The 26146-nt window shown below is 46.0% G+C and overlaps 1 protein-coding gene across 2 annotated transcripts in view; it reads right to left on the minus strand.

Annotated features, from left to right (window-relative positions):
* KCNH6 (potassium voltage-gated channel subfamily H member 6) overlaps positions 1–26146 on the minus strand; it is a 1027260-nt gene that overhangs the window by 777941 nt on the left and 223173 nt on the right. For both annotated transcript variants that reach the window (XM_069634128.1, XM_069634127.1), the window contains exon 2: positions 8585–8815. In XM_069634128.1, the coding sequence (XP_069490229.1) occupies positions 8585–8815 (231 nt within the window). The remainder of the gene's footprint in view (positions 1–8584; positions 8816–26146) is intronic.

The following is a 26146-nucleotide window of genomic DNA, read 5'->3' on the forward strand; positions in this document are numbered from 1 at the left end:
ATTGCTATAAAAGAAGTTATACCACTGATTTGGAAGTGGAAAAGCTTTGGGACATTATTATGAATGGTTCAGATGTTGGAATAGTTTTAAAGACATCTATCCATTGTAAGGCAGCACCTGGGGTGGACTGGGACCTAGAAGAGGCCCTGGAAATAATTACTGGGGACCAAAAGAGGCCCTGGAAATAAAGTTCTAAGTGGCCCCATATGACAGATTTTCAGCAAGCACAATGCTTTTCCTATAAAACATTTGGAAACACCCCACAAAAGAGGCCGAGGGTGCAGAGGCCCACCGGGAAATCTCCAGAGTTCCCTATATGCCAGTCCACCCCTGGGCAGCACCGTATATATCCTCGTTTATCCAACTCTAATCGCTGCTCTGCCTCCTCGACCACCTTTGTGGCATCTCATCCTCCCTGTGCTTCCTCTCGCTTCCGCTCTTTCTCTCTTCTTGCTCCACTTGCATGACATTTTCTTCTCGAGACATCCAAGAAACAGCCCGTACGGATTTGTTCAAAACCAAACTAAAAGCGTACCTCTTTGTCTGCCAATTACCCCGTTAACCTACCTCTAATTTGCCTTCTAGCTAATATTTTTCCCTCACCTCTTTCCTGCCTCTGTCCTTCACGTGTTCTGCCCCCACTTTAGCACTTAATACATCATGATCACATCCTTAACACAGCTGGCCATACCGCCTAGCTGCACTTAAAATGCTCTAATGTTGGTTGTCCTTAGTCTATGTATGTCCAAACATGTACTGTACTTAGTGACTGTTTCATTTGCTCCCCTCCACAACCTAGTCAGAATGTCACTCAAACTCACCCCAATGTAAGAAGCTCACTGCTTCCCCTCAAATCTGATTTCTTATCTACAGTACATTATTTTGTGATCAAAAGAGCATTGTTCCTGCCTGTAAATAAATAAATACATGTGTACTTTGAAAGATCATTGAAATGGGGATAATGAAGTTTTAAATTGTTTGTAACATAGGGTTCACTATATGATTACAATTTTATATATTGTATCTGAAGTTATTTTTACTTTTTATATAACTGGATCTGTATTGTATTGAAGGTTGTTGATAACCATATCATACATAATTTCTAGGTTGCTGCTGTTTTCTGAGTGATGTGATGGAGCCTTATTTTTGTACCACATGAATTGTATGGAGATGTGCTTTTGTGAGAAGGTTATGGAGGTATATTGTTGCTCTTCAGAAGTGGTTTCCTGGCTTCTTAGATGAGCTGCATTTTGTGTAAATGTGTGACATCCACTAAAGGTTTGACTTTGCATTTTTCTTGAAAACGATGTTGCAATAGCACTACTGCCAACCTATGAGAGATGGACGATAGAGTGTCTTGATCATTATCACTTTTTACAGTTTCTAGGCAGTAGCAGGAGTCAACTTCAAGTCAACACCAGCTAACAGCCAATACTTGATGCCCACGGACTGGAGCACACTAAAACGATGACACTGCATCCAGACCCATACAGAGACACCCTTATGTGAACCTGACTGAGAATCGTCACATCTCTCTGCTATCTACATGACTGGTCCTGTTGTCTGACACCACTCCTGTGTTGGTTGAACCCGAGCACTTGGGATCTGAAGCATCGACAGGGTCCCCGATTAGGAGCCCTGATGAAGGCGGACTTGCCACAGAACATCACCGCCGAAACGTGAAAAACACAGGGAACACTTGAAGACCTATATCCCTGTCCTCTGATTCTTTTGTCCATCCAACAACTGTCACGTTGGCAAGGATAAGATATCTTGTATTTAATGACCCTGCAGCATTCATTGCTTTTTGAAAATAATTTTGCACCCATAGGGATAACTAAAGTACCCATCTTGGGATCAGTGATGCAATGGATTTATTGAACTTTCATCATGCATTTGATTTTTCTACCCCCCAAAAAGAATGTTTTGTTAGTGACTTAACTAACCAGCACTGCTCTTTTGTTTTTGCTTCTGCTTTTGTTATATGCATTTTTCAAAACATTCTTTTGTATTTTTGAACTTCATTGTAAATTGCACTCAATCATATGTACTATGTTGATTTATTGTTATGCTAACTGTTGAAAATATATGATTTCACTTTTTTACAACTAATGGTTGGTCTCTTGTTTTCCTGTTCCGTTCTGACACTCATCTGTTAATTTCAGTAATAACTATATAAATATATGTCTTAGAAACACTTAGTACTTTCACTAAGTGGGTGGTAATCTGCAAATAGCGGATGATTCAGTCATAGGATTTCTAGAATAAGGAACCCTAATCTCTTTGCAAATTATACTAGTGGACAGCACTAGAGACTCAAGTATCTGTCCACCCAAAATTTCTGTGGTTTCAAACAGAATCAGTAAGGGTACACTCCTTCGTTTAGTTGATCATTATCATCAACACATTTCTTCTATATCTCACATTCCAAAATGGACTCATATAAAGCACTGACACATAGGGCCTCATTACACGGTAGGCGGTAAACCATGGGGCTATTAGCACCATGGTTGCCACCGGTACCATAGCGGTACCACCATGGAGAAAAGGGGAATTACCACCCCATTCCAAGGTTGGCAGGGCGGTAATTCCCCCTTTCTCCATGGCCCTTCCCCATCCCCATTTCTGCCCCTAGGGCTCAATGAGAATGGGGAAGGGGCTAATTACGGTACCGCAAATTGCGGTACCGTAATTAGCACCAAGGTCCCTTTGCGGGTCCCAACTTTAACGGCTGGTCTACACCAGCCGTTAAGGTCGGGTCCTGCAAAGGGACCTCGTAGTAAGGGGGTAAGGGTTTACCAGTACCGGTGCCCTTAACGGTACCGGTAAACCCTTACCGCCTACCATGTAATGAGGCCCATAGTTATTGACGGCAACCCAAAGTGCTAAAGTGGAGCTAACTCCTCCACTTTGCCTTTAATCATGGAATTTGATGGTGAGGTGAAAGTGACTGCAAATCTGTTATCGGCCAAAAAATATATTTCTTTTTACCAAACTGGCAAATTTTCTTTAAAAAAAAAAAAAAAGCTTAGCACTTATAGCCATATTTTGTTCGAAGCAGATGGGGAGAAACATGCTGAATATGGTTTTGTGCATCCTTCCACCCCCTTCCACCCCCCATTCCCCCCCCCATGCTCCTGTTCATGCCAGCAGGGCTTGAGCAATGCTCACATGTTGCAGGAACTCTGCGAGGAGGTCCACACATGGGATCCCACGTAGGGTTTCCACAATGCGCAGGAACTCATCATGGCTATCATCCGGACTCACGCCACTATGATTTCTGAAAAATGTGCCTGGTTTCTCTGACCCAGGAGACCATAGAGCAATGGCGGCCAGCATTTCTGCTATGACAGCTGCCAGTGCAGACCTCTGCTGTGTGCAAGCATGCACAGAATTGAGCTTACCGGATTCACTGCATGTGTGCAGAGAGCTCACCGTATTCACTGCATGCGTGCAGTGAGCACACTGGATTCACTGCGTGCATGCAGTGAGCTCACTGGATACACTGCATCTGTGCAGTGAGCGCTCCATATTCACTGCGTGCATGCAGTGAGCTAGCTGGATTTACTGTGTGCATTCAGTGAGCTCACTGGAACTACTGCATGTGTGCAGTGAGCTGAATGGATTCACTGCATCTGTGCAGTGAGCTCACCGTATTTACTGCGTGTGTGCAGTGAGCTCGCTGGATTTACTGTGTGCATAGAGTGAGCTCACTGGAACCACTGCATGCATGCAGTGAGCTGACTGGATTCACTTCATCTGTGCAGTGAGCTCTCCATATTCATTGCATGCGTGCAGTGACCTGACTGGATTGACTGCATACATGCAGTGAGCTCACTGGATTCACTGTGTGTGTGCAGTGAGATCACTGTATTCACTGTGTGCTTGCATTGAACTTGCTGGATCCACTGCATGCAAGCAGTGAGCTCACTGGATTCACTGCATCTGTGCGGTGAGCTCTCCATATTCACTGTGTGCGTGCAGTGAGCTCAACAGATCATCTGCGTGCGTGCAGTGAGCTCACTGGATTCACTGCATGCGTGCAGTGAAAGGCACAGGAATCTAACGGGAACCAAAGCAGCAGGTGGTCTATATGCCCTTTTCAATATGGGTACAGGCCATCGCATTTCCCCTAACACCACTCTACTACCCCCATTGAACAGCGATCGGAGATGCCTTATCACCGTTTCAACCAGCTCATTTTCTCTCAAGTCTAAGGTTCCAAATGTCTTCTTGAAACATCTGTGCACGCTCTTATCCTTTGAGGATACAAATGCGCTCGATTAATGCTTTAAATTAAAAATAATATTGACACCTCTTCTGCTGGTAGCCTATCTCTCTGTAGAACCACACGCTCAGTTGTTAAAACTAGGGACTGTGGTTACCCAAGCGACCAGCTTTTATTGGAAATAGAAACAATCTCTAGATTGACTCCTCGAGTGAGAAATTAGAAGTGTTTGTACACCTGGGAGCAAGCGTGGAAACTCAGAGAAGGTTACTTGAGGACAGGCAGGACAGGCTCTCAGAGTGCAGAACCATTTATACAGGGCTCACCAAAAGCCAGGGAAGCCTCAGTGGGAGCAGTTTATCCTTTCAAAGAGCAAAGATCAAGCCATCTGCCAGCATAATACCTTTATTAGGCTTCCACATACTGTTGGTTGCTAGCTTTCCGGAGCCCAATGGGCCCCTCCCCAGGTCGTTAGAGACCTTTGTGCTGCTGAAAGCTAGCAACCAGAATGAAGTGCTAATAGGCTCCCTGAGTCATCAAGAGCCAAATCTATTCCAGGTTTTCTGGGTATTCACACAATGACGATTACCCAGGTATACAGCACAGGCAGTCTTCATTCTATTAAAGACACAGAGGCAGGCATTATTTTCTGACGTATGCACTGTGAGGTGAGGTGGTTTGCAAGCAATGCAATGTTTTCTTGTATGGCTGTGTTGAGTGCATTCTCCTTTCCTGACATTGTCTTTTTGTTTCTACAGCGGATGATCAGAAGAACAACTGAGGTATATCTGTCAGAACGACGGGAGAGTTTGTGGCACTTAACAGGGTGATGCCCAGGTTTCGGCTATGGCTCTTGACCCCGAGGAGTTTCTGCTGGGCTGGTGTTCGTCTCAAGTTCACCTTCAAGAGACTGTGTTTACATGGGAGGGTTCAGAGCATCCAAAGAAGAGGAAGTGACCTAAACAGGAACTGACTAGAGGGTTTTTAGTAAAGGAAGCTGGTTAAAGGAACTACAGGACTGTTGGAGAGTGTAGTTCCTAAAACAAAATTGCTTGCAAAGGTTAAGTTGTTGAAACAGCTGAAGAGTAAAAAGTTGAAGCATAATGCTCGCCTCTGGTCTTTACCTAGAATCTACATACATACATTTGAATGGAATGAATTTAAATATGAGCCTGTTTCATAGCCAGTGGTTATCTTGAAAACCTGGGGTAGTGGAGCTCTTGAGGATGCAACTCGGAGACCCTCATAAACATACACTATTATTTTTTAAGCCACACAATAGTAAACCCAACACCATGCAATCTTGCAATGTGTATGTCTTCAGTAGGCTAATGAATATTTCTGGATGGTAATTTGCCAAGGCCCGTAATTTGATTCCTAGTGCCATTACCACCCATGTCCTGAGGGACCAATGTGGCCTTGACTGTTAACAACCACAAACATATGTTGACTAATAGTGTCAACTTGGCAAAATCACCTATTCTTTTGCTACTTAGAAAAGCGTTATTTTTAGTCCGGCTAACACGTGATCACCCACCCTAATACAAATTTCAATGGCGCAAGAAAGGCTGTTATTTCTTTATTCAAGCACAAAGCGTATTTTGATTGTCTAACAAAGTAGACTCCCTTATCTATTCTGCTGGGAGCCCACCCTCATCACATCATTGGCCTGACCATCTGAATTTCTGAACAGAGCATTTTTAAAGATACTTTATATTTCCGCCAATGCCACCAGCAATGAGATGCTGGGAATACCCAAATCTTTTTGGAGGAGGTATAAATAAATGTAGACAATTGCATTTGAGACCAACCAGGTACGCACTGAACGCTCCAGGATTTCTGTCAATTATTATAGCAAATTAATCCTTTCAGATATGCTAACAGAATCATATATAACCAGTGCGAGTGACCAGGCTAGACAGCTTTGCTACCAGGCTATACCCCAGCTTAGCTGTGGATTCACCACCATATTTGTACATTGGGGCTTCCTCCAATCACCCCAGAACGAGCTAAAGAATCTCACCAGATATCATGGCCTTGAAAATGACCTTGAAGGTCAAAACACGTGTCGGCAAATCACAATAAAAGAAACTCTTTTGAAACCAAATCTATGATTCCGTGAGCATATCTGAAAGAGGATTAATTTGGTATAATCATTGATAGAAATCTTCAAGTGCGTACATGGTTGATCTCAAATCCAATAGTCCATCAAGCAACAGGGAAAGTGGGCACTTCCCTTTGAGACCGGTTCCAGACGCAGCGGACCACATAACATCCTCATTACCAAGCGCGGTGGTTCTGCTTTTCTATTGCTCGCAATTTCCTATAAATAAATGCAGTTTGCCAGTGGAGAAAGCTCTAATTGGAAATACATTTGAGTGGTGTCTAGTCTTGGCTACTACCTCTGCTAGGTGATCAGTAATACAATCAGATCCCTATTTTCACTTTTGAGTATTGTGTGTTTCCCGGTGAGTTGTGGGGTCGATGAAATCATGTCAGTGACCATAAACAGACTACAGGCGAATTCCATGACAGAGGTAGAGATGTCCAAAGAAAGATAGAGAGCACAAGACCAGCCAAGAGACTGCTGGAAAAACTACAGCAAGTGGATCTGCACCGGAGAGTGGTGACCATGGAAGAGAGAGTGATGAGCTGGAAATATATCACAGCAACACTGGGCCCCACTATAGGGTGTAGCCGTGAAAGTGGGATCCAAAACGTTTCACCACAAGGGCATTCAGGAGACACTGATTATTTTGAATGTGTATCTTTCCACCACTTTTGTGTTATTAAATATGTTAACATGCATTGTTTGTAGCAATAAAATCCTCTTCAATCGCAAGTGTGGACAGTTTTGGTGGGGTTGGATGTGTGAGAATGACCCACCAACTTAACACTCTGTTTCCTCCTGCAAGTCAGTGCAAGGTCAAAGGTGCACACTTACAAATGCAAATAACGAGGTTGACCCTGACCCTTTTTCCTGAAATGGTCTTGTCAACAGCCCAATTAGGACTAGACTACAGTAACATCTGTCTCTCCTAAACACCAAAGACACGCCTCAAAACTTTGCAGGATCTGCAAATCTATGTATGAGATGACCTGAGAATCAGACGAAAACCAGCCCTAAGCATGTCCATGTACCGGCGCTCCTCCCGCTCCTGGACGCCGCCATAGAAAGGGAAAAGGGACCTAGTCCCTTTTCCCTAGTCCCTTTTCCCTATGGCAGCAGCCATCTTGCGTTTTTGTTTTTTTCCTCTGGAGAGTTGCATCATTGCACAGCCACTCTTCCTGGGGAAAAAAGAAACCTTTTGCACCCCGGATAAACCCTGGTGTGGGAATGGCTTTCAACCCCACTGTGGGGGGCGGACATGGCCTTTGACAACCCCTAGCCCTTGCCGAGGCACAGGCGGGTGGGCTGTTAAAGGCCATGTCTGCCCCCCCCGCTTCCCCACAGCAGGGGTGAAATCCATATTTTCACCCTAGAGCAGTGGTCTGCAACTGGTGGCTTTTCAGGTGTTTTGGACTACAACTCCCACCAGCCCTAGCCAGCAGATTCAATGGTGAGAGAACACACGAGACATAGTCTAGAATATCTGGAGATCTGCAGGTTGCAGAGGGCTCCTCCTTTGGAATAACCGGCCACTCAATCTACCTCTTGAACAAAATCACCTGTCACTTGGAAAAGAAAACCCTAAAAATCATCCTTTTCCAAGCGGCCTTCAGAGAACAGATCCAGCCTACATAACTCCAAGACTATCTCTGAAGAGGCACATATAAGAGAGGTCTCTGGCAGCTGCGTGGTACCTCTTGGCTCTTTCTTAGTTTGTATTGTGATGTGCATTGACCTGTATTGTTATGAAAGGACTAAGTGCTACTCTTTCTCACAGGTGACTTTGCACATGTTATATTATAAACCCATAACTCTACAGCAGGTGTGGGATACCAGCGGTTTTCCAGATGCATAGCTCCCATGAGCCCTTGCCATTACCTCTACTGGCTCAGGCTGAAGGGCTCTGCCCACCCTTGTGCTAGGCTAGAAGAATATCATTGTGTCAAGATCTCAGGACTCCAGTGGAGATGTTTTATGTCAGGAGTCTGCGACCTGTGGCTCTCCGGGTATTTCAAACTACAAGTCAAACGGGCCGGGCCAGCACAGTCAATGGAAAGAGATCATGCGATTTTTATCCTAAAACATCTGGCAAGTCAAAGGTTGCAGACCCCTGAGTTAGAGGATGAAGCCATTGTTCACATGCTAACCACCCCATTCTGATTGGTCATTGGTAATGCTAAAGTTGATGTGATTGGCTCTCGAGTCATACTTTCGCAAGGCGGCTCTGGAACTGCACGCCCTCTTACCTTCCTTTCGGTAATAGAGGATTTCCAGCTTGCGCTCCTCTGAGCCCAGCAGGGCTTCCGTTAGCTGGGCGATGGAGTTGTTGGTGGTCTCGGGCCCCGCAAGGAAGTCGCAGGTGCACGGCCTCTGCATGACCTCCACGCGTGAGAAGCCGAACATGTCGCAGAAGCCGTCGTTGCAGTAGATGATGGCACAGTTCTCCATCTGCGCGTTGGCGATAAGGAATTTTCGACCTGAAACATAAGGAGAAGCGGATTAAATAGTGACAATGAACACACTCGTTTATGTTCAAGGGAGCTCAATTTAACCCACCAGTTTAGAGAACGTTTCCTCAATGCGTAACGTGCTTTCTCAATTAGGAAGCAAACTGTTAATCCCTAGAATGCTCTATTGAACCCACACTCCAAGGAACAAAGAGACGATAGAACAGTGACTTATAGGATCTGTGACCTCGTAGTGAAAATAATATCATCAGGTGTTTATACAGAGCTTCATGGTGGATTCCAGAGCCGGCCTTAGAGGGGGGCGAGCCGGGCGACCGCCCGGGGCGCCACGCCCCCCAGGGCGCCTTTTGCCCCCACCACGCCAACTCGGAGGAGTCTTTCAAGGGCCCCCGAGCTGGCGTTGTGGGAGAAGGTGCAGCAGGTGGCCTTTTACTGTAAAATGTGCCCGCGGCAGGGGGGTGCATTTTGCGTGGCACGTGCCTCATTGCCATTGAATGAACCCGCAGCGGCGGGCTCATTCACTGGTAATGGGGTGCTAACGTGCCCTATTTAACCTCCTCGCCGAAGCGAGGAGGTTAAAAAATTTTAAAAAATTAAAAAACTGGCCCCTCCTGGCCGCGCCCCCTGTTAACCAGGGAGGCGCCAATTCGCCAAGGGCGCTGCTGCCCTTGAGGACGGCCCTGGTGGATTCCTCCTGCTTCTAATGGCCTCAGAAAGATAATAATAATAATTTGCATTTATGTAGCGCTACGAACCCTCAGGCATCTGAGCGCTGCTTATTATTACCCACGGTGTGTGGTGCTCATTTATCGACCTCGGACGGATGAGTTTGCCCTTGCCGGGACTCAAACCTGCATCAGAAGGCTCTGCACAGATGTCAAAGCAAGCGCTCTACGCTCTATGCTATCTGACCGAATGAAGAATTTACTCAGCACTGCCGTTGTTCAAACTGATTAAGTGCAGGCAGTTCCCCTATTACAGGCGATCGCTAAGCTTGTGAACTCTGCACCCGGAAATATAAACTATAAGAGGATGACATCAGAGTCTCGGCGATGTTAAACCTCATGGAACATCCATGGGAGAATAATATAGCCTGGATGAGGTGTGGTCCCATGGTCAACCAGGATACACAAGCATCAAAGAGTGGAGAAGCCATAGGCCTCAAATCATTGAAAGATGACATTGTGTGAAAGGTGTGTCCTAAAGGTTAATGTATAAAATGTATACTATATGTGACCTCATGGCTAACCATTAACACCCAAGCGACTGCATGACAGCACTGTAGGATAATTTCAAAACTTTAAGGGATGAATTTATGGTCAAATGATGGATGCTTTCCCTCAGAAGCCAGAGGAAGAGTGGTTGAACTGTTCATGATTGGGAACATTACATCACAGCATGTGTGATGTGCAGACAACATTTACATAGGGGGCTAGGACATTTCCCAGAGGCCACACATGTAACCCGGTGGATAAAGGATGTGCAAGTGCTATAGCTTGGAACATCTGTGCCAGTGTTGGAACCAAGGATCTTGTGCCTTTAACAAGTTGATGTAAGTATGGTATTCCTTGGGAGAAATTCTTCCTGCAATATAGTGGAGTTTGCCTTATTCTGAACCGCTACAGTACAAACATCCTTCAATCGCCCTATGCTGTAGAACATTGGTCCGGAGCCTTTGGCTCCTCAGATATTTTGGACTACAACTCCCATCAGCCTGAGCTAGCATAGTCAATGGTGAGGGATCCAAAACATCTGGAGAGCGGCAGGTCGCAGACCCCTGCTGTAGAACATAGCTGTACATGGCCCCATAACATAAGGAGTTTTGTGCCCTTTCCTCTAGGTCACACTAAGTTAGAAGAACAAATATGTGTACTAAAAATAGGAATGTTTTAATTTCCATGTGAAAAGTTGATCAACTCTCTCACAGTGTCACTTCTTGGTGGAGCTTCTTCCAGGGTTCAGGATGAAATACTAAAGTGATCCACTCAACTAGTATGATGAACAGGTAGATAAGTGTTGACTGTCTGACCTTAGTGTCTACATGGGTAGGATAATTGCCTCATTTTATGGTAAAAGGAGAGATAGCTGAATATTAACATCAAATGCTTAATTCTACCGAGGGCAGTAGAAGGTAAGTAGTGAGGTTGTTTGAAATGGGAGCCTTGTGGGTGAACTGGTAAGCCTTCAGAGCTGTCCTGATCACTGTATTTAGAGTACAGAGGGCAACCTCTTGTGCGAGCCAGTGCAAAGCCCTTTCCAAAGGTCTGCTGTGAACCCCAGAATGGCCGTCACAGTTAGGGCTGTGTCTGGTAGCCTAGGAAAGAGTATTGAGCAACCAAAGGGCCTATTGTAAAATTCTGCTGGTTCCTATAAGTGAATTGATATGGACTTCCAAATTCACCTTCTGAACAAGATACTAACCTACTCTAGCTGGTTGCAGTTAGTGTTAACTAGACGGTGCCCATCTCTCCTTGGGATCATGGAGTATTCTGCCCTAAGTTTGTTGACTGTACATTAAGTGCACTTGAAGCCAGCGATCAGCAAGAGTTCTGGTTGCGGTGTTCAGACAGAGTCAACCATGTTACACCAAATGTCCAAATCAGAGACATGGTTTAATTAACCAGGTTGCAATCCCTGCAAAAAATTCACATGGTGGTATAGCTGGGCATGGTGCTGGGCACCAAAAGGCGACACTCACCTGTTGCAACATTTTGTACATAGGTTCTGCACATTTGTTGAGAGCTTTGAGTATAATGGCAAGGAGCATGAGGATGAACAAGTGGCTAGTGAGTGCCTGGAAGAGCAGCACCCTTAAGTGAGGTTATACTTGCTATCAAGAGGTGAAGAGAGGGCGTGATCAGTGTGTGGTCAGACGAGTCGTACCAACCACTCCCCCCAGTCAACTGAGCACTCCAGTGTGATCAAGTGGTCAACATGCCTGAGAGTAATTGATTTAGTATAGGTTTGAGCAAGTTGCCCACCTATGCTACTGTGAGATGAATTATTCTTGAACGGCTGATAGCGAATTGTCTGTACATCTGTACCTCGGAAACTATGAGCGCCAGTCAACAAGAAGAGCTTATGCGTTGAGATGGCAAATCAGTGGTGCAGTCATTCAGGGAATTATGGCCAAAATGTTTGGGGTCAGATGAGAGTCTGCATGGATCCTTGGGCCAAACGCAGGATCCAGCCTCAGGAAGACGGTCTCAGGATAGCTGAGCAGATGCACTGAGAACGCAGGTGGGGCCGTACGGAGGAGATAGGGGGAGTTGGATACACCCCACCCTTTGCTTCAGGTTGGACTAGTGCATAGGACACGGCCAACGCTATCATAGAGACATCAGTTACAATGTCTCTATTAGGGGTGTTTCATGACAATTTGAAAGTGACTGATCATTGACAGCGCGTTGCTGCTAATATGGAAATCTGTCTACGAATTGCAACAACGACTTTGCGTGAGTTATCTCAATGAAAGATGTTTTAACAGAGATGAGTAATTTGATGTTAGTACGTCAGCAGCAGATATTATTCATTTCTTCACTCGCACGCCGGTGTTGGCATGATATTTACGTACAGATGCGTGTGCCAGATGCCAACTCCTATTCTGCAATTTTTCGTTCTGTTGAACGTATAATAACAGTCTTCGGCCCAAGCGCCTTCAGGGAGTGCTAAGCAGAGCAAATAGAGGAGAGTGGCGTGGCGTTGCGTGTAATGGGGATTTATTGAAAATCAATAATTTTTCCAGAACATTCTATCGATGATGGTGAGATCAGGCATTGGGGGGTGAGCAGGTTTTTTTTGAGGTGGGCAGAGAAGTGAGGTATGGAGAAGGGGAGATGAGGGAATGAGGGAGGAAGAAGGTAATGGGCCTCATTACAAGTCCGGCAGTAACCGTGCCAGAAAAACCGGCAAATTGCCGCCGGACCTGCAATGAGTTACTGCCGCCTGACTTTCAGGAAACACCGGGGCATTACAGCCCCGGAAGTCCGGCAAATCAGGGGGCGGTCATTGTTAGTCCCCATTCCCATTGAGTCCCAAAGGACTCAATGGGAATGGGGACCGCAGAGACATCCGCACCATGTCATAATGATGCCAGTGTTTCCACGAACGTCTGCAGCCGGGTGGCGTTATGCCCGCCAGGTCAGACCTGGCGGGTGGGACGGTACACAGCCACAGACTTGTACTTTGCCGGTCTGAAGACAACCGTGGCGGCAAGCTTACTGCCACCATTGTTTCCGGACCGGCAAAGCTAGAATTAGGCCAAATGTATTTTGACTGGCCTCATAGACACATTACCCTTTTTGAAAAATAATCTTTCTTTTCTTCTAAAAAAAAGAATGCTATTTTACTATTTTTCAAATGCATTGTTCGTAAAATATGCCTCAGCCCTGTTTCCCTTCTCCCAGACACCCCCAGTTTGGTTCTCACTTGGATGCTCATCCTCTGGCCACTAGGGTCTTCTCCTCCTTCATGTCTTCAGTGCCTAAAAGCGATCCATAAGGAACACCATGGCAGGAGATTGAGGGTGGAGGCCACCCTCTGAGGCTAGCCCTTGTCTTCTAAGAGAGATTGTGGGATGGACCGAGAGTATCAGGAAATTGAAAAAGCTTTTACGGTTAAATATTGATGCAGTTTCCACTGTTTGAGGCTGGCATGTGCGTGAAATGGTCTTTGGAAAGTGTCTGTGTTTGTTTGTTGGGGGGAGGAGGTTGAAACCGGTGGCAGAGGTGTTCTTACCCAACACACCTACTGAGCCTCATTACGAGGTGGGCGGTGAGGGATTACGGCGCCGGTAAGGGCACCGGTGCCGGTAATCCCTCACCGCCCTACTACGAGTTCCCTTTGCGTGTCCTCCCTTAACGCCTGGTTTTTCCAGGCATTAAGGACGGGACCCACAAAGGGACTCTGGAGCTAATAACGGTACCGCAATTTGCGGTACCGTTATTAGCGCCTTCCCCATTCCCATTGAGCCCTATGGGGGCTCAAATGGGAATGGGAAAGGGCCCTGGTGAATGGGGAATTACCGTTCCCACCAACCTTGGAATGGACTGGTAATTGCTCCATTCACCAGGGCGGAGTCGGAACGAGTTTGGAGGCAGCCATGGCGCTAATAGCAAATGATATTATTTTTTTAAAACTGATATGGAAAAAGGCCAGTTCCTGCTGTCTGCTGAATTTCCAGATTCACTGTTGAATTCTCCAGAATGGCTAATTTCCCTTACCTGTTGAGTCCCTCAGCAGCTTTGCTGAATTTCTAGGATTTTTCACCTGGTAAGAGTGTGAGCCTTTTTTCACACTCTTACATGTGTTTTTGCTCTGTGTTGTACATGTTTTGCTCATGGACTATGGAGTCTCACCTACTTCATAGGCATCATCTTTTTACTGTGTGTCACACAGCACCTTTAGTGCAATGACACAGGATTGTCTTTTTAGACTTCCCACTGTTAAACTCCATTTTCTGGGACTGACTACTGTCTCTCAGAACATGTAAAGTTGCCATTGACTTTAAAACTTACAGACCCAGGGCAGCCTATCTTCCCATAGAGTACTGGAAGGGTTAATAGTTATCCCTTTTTGTCTGTTTCTCATGGAACATTATTTCGGTCCCCTTTCTTTAAGATCTGGTTGGTGGCAGTGGTATCTACCATTTGTATTCTACCGCGAGCTATGAAAATAGCCTTAGTACTGTTAGAGACTTTGGTGGTAGCCTCAAACTCTAATCTGCTGGACCCCATTTCATTTTATTTGGTTCTAGTTGGGTTTATTCGCCATTTCTTTTTGTAAAGGTCTTTCTCGTGTTTTACTCTGAGCGCCAAACCAGGTTTGGTTCCTTTGTTCACCGACCTTTGGCAGGCTTCTACACAGAAGTCCTCCTTAGGCGCCTGAGTGTCTAGGTGGACAGTATGTGAGGGAGGGGTTTGCAGCCCCTTGCACAGGGTCTCCTTGGAGACCCAAGTCGCACTCTAGTTTGATTGGCTAAGGTGACTGTCCTGCCAGGGCAGCCACTCTGCTGTGTGATTGACAGCCAGGCTGTGTGAATGGGGGAAAAACTGCTTAAAAGCAGGTCTCTGGGACTTGGAAGGCAGAGTCGCCACTGGAATAAGAGAACCAACGAGGAACTGAAGGAAGACGACTGCTGCAACTACTGGACATCCCGGTGAAGCTCTGCTGCATGTCCGAATCACCCGAAACTCCGACGACAGAGAAGATCTGCAAAGAATCTTTTACCCTTGAGCTTGGTGGGACCAACCAGCTCGCCAAACACCAAATGCCGGCCTTCCTCTCCTGGTGAAATTTGCTGTGCCTTGTCGCAGTGAACCAGATAGCCAGGAGGAACTGAACCTGTTTGGGTTTTAAGGAGGGCACCTTTTATTCAACGCTTTGCTCTGCTGCTGGCTTCTTCCCTGAGCAGTGCAGGACCCGCCAGTCTTCCTCCTTCTTGTCACCACGACAGTCACTTCAGGAACCGTGAGCCTGCAGGAACTGCCAGGAACAACCGCCTCAGCTACAGCATTTTTCTTCATTAAAGGTACTGTTAAAAACCGGTTGTTCATTCCGTCCGACTACAGTGAAAGTGCTTGAAATCTTTCGCCTTTCTGAAGGCTTGTCCTTCTCTTCTCTTTTGAATAACCTTTCCTCTGACCAACTTCGTTTTGAACTCTTGGCAAAGACTTAACCGCAAACTGCTCTCAACTCTGTGATCCTCTGCAAAGACTCTGAACCATTAACATTGGCCCAGGCCTATTAACTTCAATCCTAGTTGTAGTAAGCCTTTTCTAGATTGCCCTGCCTATTACTTGTTGGTGTTGTTGATTTTGGATAACCTTGCCTTTTTCTCCCTTTTAAATTGCTGGAGTGCCATTTTGCTCACACTTCATTTTGAGACTAACTTGTCCATAATTGATTGGGAGTTATGGTAGTGTTTTAAGATTGTGATTTTTTGCTGCTTTATATTAGTGAACTGTTTTATAACTGATGGTGTGCGTAAATGTATATTCTTTTACTCAGAAACCTTGAATCAGTGTTTGTTTGAATCATAGTAATTGCTGTCCTTTGTGTAACTTCTGATACTGCTCACTTTACTCTTGAGATAAGTCTGGCTGCTCAGCCATCACTACCACTTTACTGTGTAGCACAGGCTTGTACCAAAGGTGAAATTGTACTTACACTTGGAGTCTTAATTGTGTGTGGTGTTCCCAAAGGGTACTGCATATGATTCTGCTTACCAACTACTGTGGTGGTTCTTCTGAGAAGGGCTGCTAGAAGCACCCAGAAACTGAGCTGTGGGGAAGTGAAAGCATTCCAGTTGGGCTCCACGTGCCCCAAGGGATTCCTGCAGGATTTACCGAGGGTTGAACCCCACCTCGGATCACATGGTGGGATTCAAGTCCCGCCTTCACTGTGAGGCTCAAGTCTCAAAAGGGTAGTTCGACTATTAGAGGCCTTGAGCCATTCTCATGAAGCCCAGCCTGCTTAATCTTTCCTTTGTGGGTTTAGTTGGGCTATTGAGGAAGCAGTGGAAAGGGAATTGCTATCTTTACAGGGTTTATTTTAAGTGGTTTTGGCGAGTTTAGGAGCATTTTAGGGATTTTCAGCAGTTTGTTAGTTGCATGTGGTGATTTTGGTGTTTGCTGATCCCTAATTCTATTTTATCTCTTTGTGTGTGTTTTTAGTCCCTCCTCTCAAATCTTCCCTTTTTTACACTTTCTCCATTATAAAAAATACACGTTTCTCTTGTACTTCTCCCCACCTTCATTTTGTGTTTGTGTCACCACAACATTTTTTTTAAGTTTGTTCTTGTAATTGTCACCACCTCTTTTTTACCTTTGTGTCGCCCCAAATTCTTTTTTTAAAGTTCCTCTGGTACTTTCCTTTTCTCCTTTTCTCTTTCCGGTACCAAACGGTTAAAAAAACAACACAAAAAAGTGTCCTGATACGTTTCCTTTGCTGTATGGAACCTTTGTGTGAACCTGAGAAGTCACCCTGTGATGCGAATTATTCAGTCACTTTCCCTACTGTTTGTGTATTTTTGTCTCGCGGCACAGCTTTTCTTTGTCATTGTCACGTGTTTTGTGTTTTGCAGATTGACACTTTAGGCAACATATCTATTTATCTGTAGGAAGGGCGGGTGGAGAACATGCAAGGCTGGACTACTCCTCACCCTCTGCGATAGGGGTAGAGGTAGTCAGTCAGGAGGATGAGACTGAGGTATAGGAAGGCAGCCAGAGGTTGAGAGAGATCTGTGAGGAGGTGGAGACGACAAAAGCTGGTTCTTTGGAGGGGGCCATGTCAGGGCAAGAAGAACTTGGGCCTGACTGTTGGTTAAAGGATCTGGTGAGGTGTAGGCGGAGGATGTGGCTGAAAATGAGGATGATTTTGTGATCGATGGAGGCCCACTTGAGTTCCTGCAGAATGTAGGCCACTATTTTTCCCTCTGACCGGCTGGTGAGGAGGTGGTACCGCAGCAGCAGGGAGAAGTAGCCAGAGTGGAGCTGGGGTACGATGGGCAGTGTGGTGAGAAAGAGGGTGATGCTGCAGGAGACCGAAGGCCACCAGGCCGCGGAGCCTGAGATGGTCCGGACGCGGATGGGTTAGAGCGAAGATAGTGGGGACACTGCATCATTGCCTGCCCTTGGTGGGAGGGGGGGTGAGGCTGAGTCACCCTTTCCTTAAGAGTGTGTGGACAGTTCAGAACACATCCCCACACTTGACATCACCGCCCATGTAGTGATGGGTTTGGGAGTACTTCATCTTGTCGGAGAGTATGGCTGTCAACGTAACGTGTAACCTCAGGAAGAAGACAGTGTGGCGAGGTAACCCAAACAAGGGCATCTTGGGCAATTCATCCATGATCAAGCGGTGTAGGTTATGGCCCAAAGATGTGTGTGGGGAATGCAGGACAAAGACTGATATGTTTGGGATATTTCTTCTCTGTGAAAGATAGTGAGCTAAAGACTCTGGGTAAGTCTCTTGTAACCAGGACTAATGTCTGGCAGAGGGACTCCCAGGACCCCCCTTGTGAATTTGGGGAATGCACACCATGTTCCACAGACCCCACTATGGCAGCACGCTCATACTGAGGTAACAGTGCAACAAGGGGTTGTTGAATGACACTCCAGTTAATCGCTGGTTACCTTAGGTAGTGACTCTCTCCCCCTGCCCCCAGGATTTGTGCCAGCCCACACAGCTCCCCAACCCCCGGCACACCGAATTTGCCCCAGCACAGTCTGATTGAGTGGCACCATCGACATGCAGGGCCACTTAACCATCAGAATCCTGTTGGTGGTTGTAGAATTCAGGATGTGACACCATTTAGGCAGGAGGAGAGGGACAGAGTGAGGAGGCATGCAGGCATGCACTGTCTGCCTTGCCCGGCTTCTGCCAGTCGGGGGATGTGGAACCTGTGGCAGTGCTGGCGACTATGACCTAGCACATGCTTGGGCATCACCCTACCCGCTTTTATGTAACTAGGCAAGATGCTAGTGAAAGGGGAGGCCTGCAAAACTGAGAGGGTCCAGACAAATAAAGAAGTGGTTCCTGCGGAAGGCGGAGCTGAAAGCATTGAGGCAGAACCTGCAGTTTGTAAGTGTGATACTGAGATGCAGAGAATGGGTCTGCTGGTTGGTGTAGCCAAATAGATCGGGGCATTACCCCCAATTTGTGAGCGCAGTACTAGTACTTAGACAGTGGCTCCTTCTTCTGTGATCAGAAAGACTCTCAGGTGCAATGGCGCAGGACGGTGGTGCTAATGGGCCCAGTCACTGCAGCTGAGGGGTTGCAGGGCGACTTGTCACCTTTTTATTTTGCCAAGCATTTAGGTGATGCTTTTTCATGTGAGCCCACAGTGTAGAGGTGTCCTAATTGGTTCCTGGCGTCCCTCACGAGACACAATGTGCCTACATTGCAGGTGGCAAGATGAGCTTGTTGCTTTTCTGATGTGAAATAATTCCACACACCCAATTACATTTTGAGGGCTGAGATGGTCTCTAACATCGCTTTCTTTTTGGGTTCTGCCCCGAGTACTTGGCAATAGATGCAATATGAGTGCTGTTGATTTAGGAGCCAGTGATGTGACTACCAAAGTAGTCCTTTTTTCGGGTTGTTTTTGGAAAAAGACTGTACGCTGTCAGGGAGAATCCGAAGCTTGCTTCCTGCGCACAGTGCTTACACTTGACAATTGCATGGGTTAGTTAAAGCCTGCACTCTCTTGTTCTGTCATTTTGTCACCCTCACAATCAGTGGTGTCATCAAAGAGGTGTTTGAGACCTTGTATTATGGAATGGAGCATAGTCTTTGTCCTGGTCTTGATTGTTGCCTGTTTCCAAGGACATCATTGGTGGGAACGTTGAGGCAACAACTCTTGCTCATCATCTGTGGATGCCTCTCTTTGTTGCTAAGGTGCTCTCATCTATTCTCCCACTCAGACAATGGGCGCTCACATTCCTACTCCTCCTGCTCTCCCTATATCTATGGGTTGTTCCCTACCTATTTTTCTTACTAGCATGGTCGTCAGTCAGGACGAATGTCCAACTGCAAGTCTGTCCATTGTCCAAAACTACCTATCTGACCCGACTACTAATGTAACCAAGGACCGGAGAATGACTCCCTTACCTGGTTGCTGTGTTTTCTCACAGGGTTTTCCATGTTCCTTCGTTCCACTCAATAAACCATATGCACATAGGGCCTCATTACATGGTAGGCGGTAAGGGTTTACCGGTACTGGTAAGGGCACCGGTACCGGTAAACCCTTACCACCTTACTACGAGGTCCCTTTGTGGGACCCAACCTTAACGGCTGGTGTAGACCAGCCGTTAAAGTTGGGACCCGCAAAGGGACCTTGGTGCTAATTACAGTACCGCAATTTGCGGTACCGTAATTAGCTCCTTCCCCATTCCCATTGAGCCCTATGGGGCAAAAATGGGAATGGAGAAGGGCCATGGAGAAAGGGGAAATTACCGCCCCGCCAACCTTGGAATGGGGTGGTAATTCCCCTTTTCTCCATGGTGGTACCGGTATGGTACCCGCAGCAACCATGGTGCTAATAGCACCATGGTTTACCGCATAACATGTAATGAGGCCCATAGTATATTGTAATCCTCTAGATTACGTTTGGTAACTCCATTACAAACTGTCATACTGAATGACAGGGATCCACTGCATTCATGAATTAGGAGACCTTTAACCATGTGTGGTCCTCTTCCAAATTCTGGGGTCTGTATCCTGCGGCTCTCCAGATGTTTTGGACTACAACTCCCACATTCCCTTGCCACTGATTATGCTCTCTGGGGCTGGTGAAGCTGAAACTTCTGGAGAGCCAAGGGCGGCAGACCCCTGCTGGACACGATTCTTCCCGTGGCTCCATGTCACAGTATCTTGGAACATACTAGAGAGTACCTTGAAATCCAGCAAGCTCAGCTATAGAATGCCCACTTATCAGATTGCCCTGATGCAAGAACATCTCCCCACTAGATGTATTTTGCTGGTTCTGTAGACTAGCAACATGTGCATTTTGCCAGTTTTGTAAAACAAATGCCCCTCTAGTGCCTCATGAATGGGGGTGAGTCCCCTCCCAAACCTAGAATTCTCCTCTGGTTGGCTGTTTCCCTCACTCTTCCCCATCCCTTCGCAACTCAATTGTTTATTTTGTGCAAACTTTGCTGTGTGGCTCTTTCTTTTTCTACATGCTTTATATTTGGCTGTCTTTATTTTTGATCGTCGTTATTTTCCCCTCAATATTTTGACCCGCCATTATTACTAATACAAAATGTTAAACATACAAAGAAATGATGCTTTTTACCACATGCATCAACACCACTCCGACGCTGAACCGTTCAAAGCCTTGACCGACCAGAGTCACACTACATAACCTGAGAATAGATATTACCTACCCAGTCCCACACCCGAAGATTAGGTTCCGGCGCACCTACCAATCGAAACAATACTCACTATGATACAGCTGGATCAGCGCAGCACCAACAAAGTGATTCGGCCAACGAGGAACCAGCAACAACCTAACCCACAGATATACAACTCTAACGGAACCATAAGAACCTGAATCAGGATACAGACCCCACTAACCCAACCCTCAATCCTGTGCATACTCAACCCACACAAAGCCACACAACCATCTCTCTCCCATCAATCCGCACGCACTTTACCACACCGCATCAACAACACATAAACATCACCCACAGCACTGGAGGTCTCGCCTGATCCGATACTAGCACCAAAGCCCAGCACTCGTTGTATACCGAGCTGAAGCTGCCTAACAGCACATCACTTCTCCCACTCTCCTTCTCCCCTCCTCCCGACTAACCCTACCCATCCTCCCTGTTTACAGATCCGCCAGAGTGCCTGGGGACCAATTCCGTTGGTGACAGTGCGCTATACAAGTACCTTTAACATAACACAACATGCATGTCCTGGCCTTAAATGCATTAACCTAACAGGAACAAGCTATGCATGCTACCCAGGAATGACCAGAAACCTAGATCCGACCCCCCGCCCCCCACTCTCCTTCAGATCCACCAGAGCGCCTAGAAACCCAGCAGATGGCAGCGCTGCACGGCATAAATCCCAGTAACATTGCATGCACCCAGGTCGAGGTTCAGTCTGGTGTTTACAGAGTCAAAGAACCGCTGGCTCCTGCCTTCAGAATTGCTTCATTTTTAGAGATGGAGAAATATCCATTGCAGTGCAGTTAGGTACTGCATTACTCATTCTGTTGACACAGTTATTTTTAAATGTTTTTCCATGGATGAAAATCCGTCAAGAACATAATTGAAAAATAACTGTCATGCTTAGGAACCAACATCGCTTGAAATATTTCATCTCTGGCTCTCAATGGGAGAATTCTGAATGCATTTGTGAAATAAGATACCTCTCATTGTAACGTTACTTCCACTTGGACCGACACTGTCTTTTCGTATTAAATAAAACGTGAATGCAACTCCCTTACTAGATAAAATGAGCAAAATTAATGAATACTGAATGGCCCCCAAAACGCATAGGGGGGTTTGAGGAAAGGGCTAAAGGCGGGTAGTAGGGAGTCAAGGGAAGTCATGGGGCGGATCTCCACAATGAGGATAAGAGGTTATACAAGAGAGGTTACTAAAAAACGAGCTATGTTCGTTCAAAACGGCTCAGGAGAACAGCCACTGTAGCCTCTCAGAGCCCTTCCAGATATCAGCTCACAGGACGGACATGATAGGTTGGCGATGATCAGGGCCGGCCATAGGAATTGTGGGGCCAAATGCAGCAAATTAATTGCAGGCCACTTGATTTGCAGTTGATATCACAGGAAGTGACGTCACAGGAAGTGGCATCACTCCAACCTGAACTCGGAAGGTTGAAACTTGAGGGGATTGGAGCCCATGGCCAGCAGTTTAAACATAGATCTCAGCAGTAGGCACATGAACCCAATGGCTCTCATTGCTGCATGCATATTGATTTACGGCATATTGAGTGAGTATTCCGGTCTACCTGCCCCTTTACCGCCAAACAAAACTCTCTCTCTCTCTCTCTCTCTCTCTCTCTCTCTTTTTTATGGTAGACAATGTGCTACAGAAGATTCAATAACACAGGGCAAAGCAAAGTTTCCCTCATTCGCTGTTGGGCAGTACTCTGGATGGCCCATGCCGCTTTGGTGACAGGCAGCAAAAATGAGAACAAAGTTATTGATGGCTGTGCTGAGGCGAGCCCTCTTTACTACAAGGGATTACATTATTTGCCCAGGATCCCACACTGTGCTAAACAGTGAAGCTGGGACTTTAAGCCATGCACAGTTTAACCACTTGATTTAAAGTTTGGATTTTAAGTCCTACAATACGGTCTTGTAGAGCAGAGCTCTCGCGTTTTCCATGGCTATGCATGAGAATGCCTTCCAGTCCTGACTTTCCCTGGAATTCTGGGACTTTAAGTTTTCCTTAATTTCAAATGGGAGAGAAAAAATAAACTACAGGCCCCAGAATCCAAATAGGAAAAAAACAGGAACTTCATGGCCTTCTCACACGTGGCCCTGAGAAGCCTCAGAGCTCAGATAGTTTACTTATGAAATACACATCCCATAGTATAGCAACATTACAATAAATTAATCTCTAGAGACACATGTTAAAGCAAAAGAATAATGTTGTTGCTTTTTTTCCACATCCTGAATGGAAAACTAGAAGGCCTACAATGCAAAATATTACAAACCTGAAAATTAATTCGTTTTTTAAGACCACTACTTGGATAAAGGTTCCTTTTGTCACAAACTTCCAGCAGGCTCTTATGCAATATTTTTTACATGGCAGACATCATGGAAAACCTTTAAAAGGGGAACTTTATTTTAAGTGAACACTCTTGCTAAGGTAATGAGCCCATCAGTGCCAAATAAGTGGTGCGCTGCATAGGAGAATGGGGGCATGTTGCATGTCATTAAAAAGCCACAACAGCCCGGTTCAGGACGCTGCCTGTGACCTTGCATAAGAATGGCAATCAGCCTGAGCTTCGAAACTGCAGGACTAAAACGTAAACACACACGAGAACGAAAGACCCGCCCGTTTACATTATGGAAGAAGTCAGGCCTGGCCGATAAGGGTCGCGCGGCCGCATGATGGCTGTATCCGCCACTGACTACAGCGCTGGAGATTCTCAGAGGCTGGACCTCTTTCTCCCAGAGGGTCCGCCTCTGCCCGGGGCCGCATGAGCGCGAGGCCAAGTGCAGCCGCATGATGGCTGGATCCTCCCACTGACTACAGCGCTGGAGATTCTCAGAGGCTGGACCTCTATCTCCCAGAATGTTCGCCTCTGCACGGGGCCGCATGAGTGCGAGGCCTAGTGCAGCTGCACATGCTGCGCTCGCCTAGCGCCGGGCCTGGCGATGATCGCTGCAGCGTTCCATCTTTGGCCAGTCCTTAGCCTTGTTGTCTCCACATCATCACATTGTGGGATGGGGTCTGATCCAATATTTAGGGACTGATTCATAGAACGCTTTCATATGGGATTGTGCCATTATAAAACACTTCTGTGAAGCAGGCCCTTAGACTCAGCCGGGCCCAGTCCAGTCACACTGTGTACCTTGCAGGAAAGTGGAGGAAGGGAGTCATGCCAGGGTTCCCAGCAATCCCACCCACGCCTCCTGTGCACTAACACACATTTCTTGCTGTAAGGTTACGTTTCAATCGCAAATACCCAAAACACGCCCACCTCTGCCTCTGCAATATGTCGCTTGCTCGGGGAAACTAGCTCGGGTTCCTTTTAGAGGAAATACATGGAATATTCAAAACTGCGCATGATTAACTAGACATTATCAAATGCCAAAAAAGCTGAATTCAGCTGCTCTGTGATTAATACATTCCGTACTCAACAAGCCAATATATAAAAATACAACCCCATTGGTTATTGCGTTTCTCAGAGAATGGGCACGTAACTAACAAAATCATAGGCTCTGGGCAGGGGGTGCAGGCTGTAATGTAATCACGCGGATGGTGGATGCCCACGTACGCCCTGCCCGCAACGCACCCGCACACCCACCTCAATGAACGCACGGCAAAGCCGCGGGCGAGTAGGGGATTTGCAAACACCCCTGGGCTGAGGCCACATGCCATTTGTGTATTAGGTAACCACTGCTTAGTCACACCACACATGAGAAAGGGCCTGCAGTGGCGAATGAGTGCAAATCTGCACTTTAAACAGATGGCATGATAATGTGAGCAAATGCAAACGTTTGGAACATGGAGCAGAGCAAGAATTGACACAGCATTGTCTCAGGAGGATAGCACAGGGGCAACGTGCTCGCCTTGGAAGCAAGATGACATGGAGCAACAGAGGTTTTATCCAAGGGTCCGAGCTTAGAAATCTCTGGTATTAAGTGTGTTATAAAAAAACAATTCCAATTACATTGGTAGAACCAATCGGGTGTGGTTTCTGTTTTTAGATGAAAATGTGTTGCCTGATGAGGCAGAAGATGACATGAGGGCAGTGGTTTTGTGAAAATAATCACGGAATGTATAGGTAAACTGAAAGAATAGGGTATTAGCACATAGAAGCCAGTTTTGGCCTCCTCTGAGCAGGGGTGGACTGGCCTATTGGGAACTCTGGAGATTTTCCGGAAGGCCTCTGGACCCTGGGTCTCTTTTGTGTGGTAACCTATTTTATTTCCAAATGTTCTCATAGGAAAAGGGCAGGGCTTGCTGAAAACGTATAATATGGGGCCACTTTGAAAATTATATCCAGGGCCTCTTTTGGTTCCCAGTCCGCCCCTGCCTCTGAGCCAGCGAGGATGCTCAGAATGCAGTCAATAATAATTGTTATTGACTTTATTCCTCGTCATTGTGGCTCCAGGAGCAGACAGGGAACCAGCAGAAAGCAGATCTCTGCGTTCAGGAAACTGCCATTCAATTTCCCATCAAGATGTCTTCCAACATGACACTTCCTCTATGAAAGTATATTTTTTTCACTGCACCCTCAAAGTGACAGACAACATCCAATTTAATGCACCAAAGTGAAAGCAAAAACATGGATAAAACGCTTTCACTTTTCTATAAAGCGTTTACCTTTCATTACACCCGATGCAAACTCATGTTAAAACCAAACGTACAATTCCAAGGTTTATCTGATAAATACACACTTGTTATGTAAATATTGCAAACACATTTGATTTACCAACATGTTTAGTGTTATTTGAGTTATACACTCAAATAATGGATAAGATGTAGAAGTCATTTGTGTTGTATAAATTTGTCAATTGTGGTTAAATGTTTGTGATTTTTTTTGACTTATTTTCATTTTTTATTCACCATGTGTTTAATGTTGGGTCCTGTTCATTTAGAACATTTTTATGAGTGTTTTATCTTTCATAAACTTTATTAAAATATTTGTAGTATCGTTTATATGTTGTTGATAGTTGGTCTATTTTTTCTGGACTATAAGTATAGCGAGGCATTCCACCACTCTTCTGGTTTGGTATAGATCAGCAAAATTGAAAAATCCAAAATTGAGTTCTTTGTCTCTTTCTCCTTTTTTACATCATTTGTTTTCTTCCATAAACAAAATGGCAAAGGTTTGACAGTGAAGAGAATCATGGCTGACTGTAGGATAACGCTGTACCAGGCCGACATCTCGCGTGCAGCCAACAGGGGGCACCAGATTGACCATAGCAGCACTACATGTGGCTCTATTACCTGAATGGATGGGCAGTAAAATGTCACGGCGCCTAGATGGTAAAAATCCAAACAGCTGCCCTGAACAGGGTGTGGAAGAAAACCGATCTGCTTGAGAATGAGACGGGGGGGTGCCCACTGCACTGACCCCTCACTCTCGTGCCATCCTGAGTGAACAGAATATCACAGAGGGCACCAT

The sequence above is a fragment of the Ambystoma mexicanum genome, chromosome 13 (assembly GCF_040938575.1).
Source record: "Ambystoma mexicanum isolate Mex_15411 chromosome 13, UKY_AmexF1_1, whole genome shotgun sequence".
Taxonomy (NCBI): Eukaryota; Metazoa; Chordata; class Amphibia; order Caudata; family Ambystomatidae; genus Ambystoma; species Ambystoma mexicanum.